We start from the raw sequence: 5,227 nt of genomic DNA, 5'->3' as shown, positions 1-5,227 counted from the left end.
AAACATTTTTACTCTGTGGAGCCATAAACTAGATTCACATAGTACGTTCTCAATACATTCCATGTTCGTGCCATATATCAAAACACCAGATCCGATCCAGATGACCCGTGCATAGAATAGCGACAGTATAAGACTAGCAATGTGAACATCAGAATTGAACACCCCCACCAGTGAAAGCTAAAGCCTAAAATGTGGACCTTTTTTCCTCCAAAGCCTTGTGCATCACATTTGTACCACAACCATGAATAATCCCTTTTCAGGTTGCTTTCTTAGGCCCCCCACAGGTGTAGCCCACTGTCAATGCCTTCGGAGTGGGGGTGCATGCCTCTGACTAATCTGTGTGGTGGCCTTCTCCACGAAGCAACTCTTCCACTCTTACCCAATCTATGCTCTATCTACATGGGGCGCACAATAGCCTATAACCTGTAGGCTGTAGTAAATTATTGACAGCTGAAAGAAGCCGAGACCCCGTCAAGAATCCAGGCAACGGTGCTAAGACAAATTAGGCTGATGCCTTCGTCTCAAGGCAAACCAGGGGGGACCTGTGGGATGGATTGGACAATGATCCTATCCCCCTCCTTCCTCCCTTATCACATGCCAATCAGCACACGACTGGGTCACCGACGGCATTCTGGCCGCAAAGGGATTATACGTGTATACTAGGCCAGGCTAAGCAAACATACAGGACAGACAGTGATAAGCTGTTCTTTTTTCCAATTTCAGCAGCTGTGAGGCTCCTCATCAAGAAGGTCTTGTCTTTCTTTAATGGCCAGAAGGAGAGGAACAACCAACTCCTACCAAAATGCAGCAGAAGCAGCATGACTGCATGAGCATCTGCTTTCTTTTCTGCTGACCAAACATCATGTGAAATGAGTCACCTGCAGGATGCCTTTTTTTCCTGTCCTGGTATATAGATAGAGAAGGGTCGCATGAAAGATGAGTTACTTGAATTGGTGGGTTGGTGGACTGTCAGCAATTCGATCCACAGTGTGGCAATGAGCAATGCAGCATGTGCTAAAAATCTGCACATATTTTGCAGACCTAATTGCTTGTGATGGTGGGACATGATGCATGTCTAGTCCGGTAGTTCCTTAGGACTTAAGAGAAGAAGGCTATTGCGATCCAAAAGGACGCATGTCCTGTAACTACTAGTATGAACAAGCACATGTCCTGCAAACGGACCTGAGTGCACGTTCAGATAGCTTCAGGTATACTATTACTAGTTTCAGATTTTTCTCTTTGTAGTCCACAAACAACCCCACCCAGTGTGTAGACTAGCTGTGACCTGATGGAGTGATGGCCTCTACGCCAGACGGAGAGGGATGACACATTGTCCAGTTTTTAATCTAGTCAATTGAGTTAGCTCAACATATTCAAGTAAATGGGCATATTATTCAACAACTGGCAGCTCAAATTACAATCAAGTGATCTTTGAAAATATTCTTGAAACTCATTGCTGTTCTTGTGGTTAACAAAGTTGATATGCACATATTTGCAACAAGATTGATCAAGCATTACATCCGGAATGTTTTCCCAGGGGCTGGGGATTTGACTATTTTACTATAAGCCTATATGGAATCATCTATATTTTCAACAGCAACAATGCTCTAGTGTATACCTTCTAGACTAGTGTTACACCATGTCTCTGTTTTTGCAAAACAAAAAAATGTCTCTGAATCCTCAACTTGCTTCAAAACCGAGACGATTCGTGAGTATTATCTACCTTCAGTGTGGTTGCTGGATCAGTTCAGGTATAAGCCGGAGCAAGAACCCCAGTTGCTGCTGCGAGAAGGCCTGATGCTTTCCGTCTATGCCAACACTGCTACTGGACATGCTCTGGCTGAGGTCTGGTTTACTTAAATCTGCCACAGCATTCGAGATCTCCTCCACCAGATCAACGATGACACCATTCACACCCATCAGATGCTGGACGTAGACAGCCTCCCACACATTACTGCAGAAACAACCAAGAAATCCAGGAAATCGATAAGATTACTGAGGAACAATGATATAAGAGCAGACCGACGAAAGAGCCAGGAAACATGAATGTATCATACAAATGCACTGCTTACTTGAGCTGCCCATAAGTGAGAAATGCAAGGTTAGATTCTTGTGCTTTCAGGATTGCAGATGGATTCTTGAAGACCCCTCGCGCTTCTGACACAATCCCATGCAATTCATACTCTTGGCATACTCGGATAGCATCGTTAAGTGAGTTCCTTCTTGAATCATTGTGTTTGGCCGTTCCCCCTTCTGTCAAGAACAGTACCTAAGGAAAGATACAAAGTTCAAGTATGTCTGTAACAGAATGCATGGCAACAGTTTATTCTAATCAGAATTTAGCAGACGCACACCAGGGTTGGATTTAAAACAGTAATCCCACAACACAGACATGTAAAAGTGCCGAACAAAATACTGGTTTGGACCGAAGCAGTCAGCATCTTCAATCTATTACCATTGACTTCTCAGGTCACTCAACTTAGTATACTTCAAATACAACATTGTATGCGTTACGAGGTTGTTAATAATAAGCATGCAAGACTTAAGAATCTTCACATGCCTTCACAGAACTTCTCAGTTGCACTTATTACATTTCATGCTTTTTTTTAACTTACACAAGCAAATGATTAATCTTGAAGATATTCGTACATACTCCCTCCGTTCCATAATTCTTGTCTCAAATTTGCCCAAAAGTGGATGTATCTATTACTAAAAAGTGTCTAGATACATGTAATATTTCGACAAGAATTATGGAACGGAGGTAGTAGTACATAGTGAGTCAAATGATTGGCAATTAACTCGGCATACTCAAATGATCTACTAGGGAGGCTCAACTGCAGTGAATAACAATTTACTACCCGATTTTTCTTCTTAAAGGTTGAGATTCAGGTTGATTTGGGAGTTTCAGACCAATGATTTCTTGCACTACAGTGATTCACACAAGTAACAGGTGTAGTACTGTTAGCTAGCTAGAATGCTGAGAAAATTATTTTATTCCAAAGGATGCAGAGTTGAGAATAAAATTCAAGAAATATAAATAATGGATACAAATAAACAAGAGTTTCAAGGCATAAGTACAGGATATACGCTTTGGAGTTCCCGTGTTATCCGTGCCGCATCAGGTTGGAATGTTGAGAAAAAGATCGGCCTGTTACCAGCGTACTGAAAAACAACCTACAAGGCCACTTAATGGCATTACGGTCATCGCTCTACTATAAGCAAATGGTTGTATGTGAAATAATTAATATCGTGATAGCGAACAAGGGAACAACCCTACTTGCAATACAGCTTGAACAGCATGGTCAAGGTTGCCCCTCGGATAGATAATGTTGTCATCAAACTTTAGCTCAATGTTAAATCCCAAACGAGGACTGACACGTTCAAAGACTTCTTGCAATGTGCAGAGAGAATCATCTTCTTGTGTGTTCCAGGTAAGGACTCTACCATCTTCCATTCTCCTAAGCAAGGGTTTGGAGACCTGAATGACAATTACGAAGTGAATAACGGTGTACTAAGAACATGCTAATGTCAGCACACAAAAATCAACAGATAGAAGGGAGAAAGCACCTTGTGAGATTCTTTTTGCACCCCATATGAAAGGAATTCTTCCAGTAGAAGATCAGTAACACGCCTTTCGTATAAAGCCTCCTACACGCCTTGCCATAATAAAAGATTAACTCGAGAGCTTTTCCTGCAGTAGATGAATATGGCAGTGCATAAACAGAAAATGATAACGAGAATGGATGAATAGTACATACAGTCTTTTGGGTGAGTATAAAGTCATCATGGAAGATAACTGGGCAGCCATCTTTTGTAACCTACAAGCCAAAATAGCATGGTTGCAACTTCAGGAGGCCTGCGTGGTACTGAGGTCAGCTAAAAAGGAAGGGATGATTGGACAAAGTCAGGCAATTGCAGAGTGCTAAAAAGGAACTAATTGGCTGTAAAACTGAAAGCTGAAGAGAATGCCGGCTTTCATGAACCCAGCTAACATGCATGCTTCCTTTGATTGCCTATTAACTGATGCTTTGAACTCAGAATGACTCCTTAACAGTGGATAAATGATAGTAACAGTTAAGACCAAGAGCACCTCTACCCATATAAAACAGCTTGGAATCCAGGAGCTTGCGATGCAAACCTTTAGCACTACAGGACAATAACCACAATCACCCTCACGGCCTCGGGTAGCTGCTGTACCATTTGGTGTGGTTATTGGCGTCTAAACAGTAGCTACTTGATGCGTGATCCATATAAATGAACATAACAAGCTATAACATAATCGCATTGCAGTTGTAGTATATTTGGACACAGATCAATCAAACTTCACTTCACATGTTGGCTACTTCAGAAGTTCAGATAGAGAATCGAGCATGAGTATGACACATTTCAGTTCATGTACCTATGCAAACCATACTAAAAATCCAAGGTCCATGCGGAGATTGTTCTCGAGGATCCCCACGGAATTAGCTGCACGGTTGTAGTACTAGTACCAAGTACCAACTACTCACATCGATTGCTCAATCAATCACATCTCTCTCGAATGCTAGGAAAATGGGGGAAGCGGAGACTCATCAGCATTTATAGCTATACCTGGACGTCGAACTCGACGAAGGCGAGGGCGGCGTGGTCGGCGGCGCGGCCGAAGGAGAGCAGCGTGTTCTCACGCTCCCTGGCCGCTCCGACCCTCGCCCCCGGCGGCGCCCCCACCGCGTTCATCCCCATCCCGCGGTGACCCCCCACCACCATCGTCGTCCCCTCCGCCAGCAGCGCCAACGGTGGCGGCAGCTCCCGCGGCCTCCCTCCACCAGCCACCGCCGCCGGGGCCGACGCGCACGCCGCGATCCGGAACCCCGGGCTCGCCGCCACCCGCAGCGCCATCATCCCGACGACCACTTGCGCTGGTTGGTTGGTTGGTGTGGGAGGAATTTGAATATTTTTAGAACCCGCAACCGCCGCGGGCGGACGGCGACACGGGTTGACGGAATATCCATCGGAATGATGCCCTTTGGCCTCGGCAGCTCAGCGGGAACATCAAACACCGCACATCGTTGATCCAATGGATTGTATTAATTCCAAAAATGTATGTGTCTTTCGCAAATTTGAATAATCATTATCATGGTGAACCGTACATTGGTTTATAATTAGTTGCCTCCCGTGATTGATTTGTTGTTGATGTGCAAGTACAGCACATCTACATCATGTTTCATCTTCACATTGCACTTCAGTC

The 5,227-nt window shown here is 44.2% G+C and overlaps 1 protein-coding gene across 2 annotated transcripts; it reads right to left on the bottom strand.

Moving 5' to 3' along the window:
* Positions 1-1,414: 1,414 nt before the first annotated feature.
* LOC100842769 (glycerophosphodiester phosphodiesterase GDPD2) lies at positions 1,415-4,921 on the bottom strand. Of its 2 annotated transcripts, none has more exons than XM_024462229.1 (7): positions 4,591-4,921; positions 3,759-3,818; positions 3,568-3,648; positions 3,278-3,478; positions 3,088-3,174; positions 2,073-2,269; positions 1,415-1,954 (listed from the first exon to the last, which is right to left on the bottom strand). In XM_024462229.1, the coding sequence occupies exons 1-7, from the start codon at positions 4,879-4,881 to the stop codon at positions 1,726-1,728; spliced, it is 1,146 nt and encodes a 381-aa protein (XP_024317997.1). In that variant the 5' UTR covers positions 4,882-4,921; the 3' UTR covers positions 1,415-1,725. The 2 variants fall into 2 exon arrangements, with proteins under 2 accessions (XP_024317997.1, XP_003572456.2); XM_003572408.4 differs by having other exon boundaries at positions 3,079-3,174; positions 4,591-4,917.
* Positions 4,922-5,227: the final 306 nt, after the last annotated feature.

Source organism: Brachypodium distachyon, chromosome 3 (genome assembly GCF_000005505.3).
Source record: "Brachypodium distachyon strain Bd21 chromosome 3, Brachypodium_distachyon_v3.0, whole genome shotgun sequence".
Taxonomy (NCBI): domain Eukaryota; kingdom Viridiplantae; phylum Streptophyta; class Magnoliopsida; order Poales; family Poaceae; genus Brachypodium; species Brachypodium distachyon.
The sequence above is the reverse complement of the archived record's forward strand: the minus strand, read 5'-3'. Positions and strand labels throughout refer to the sequence as shown.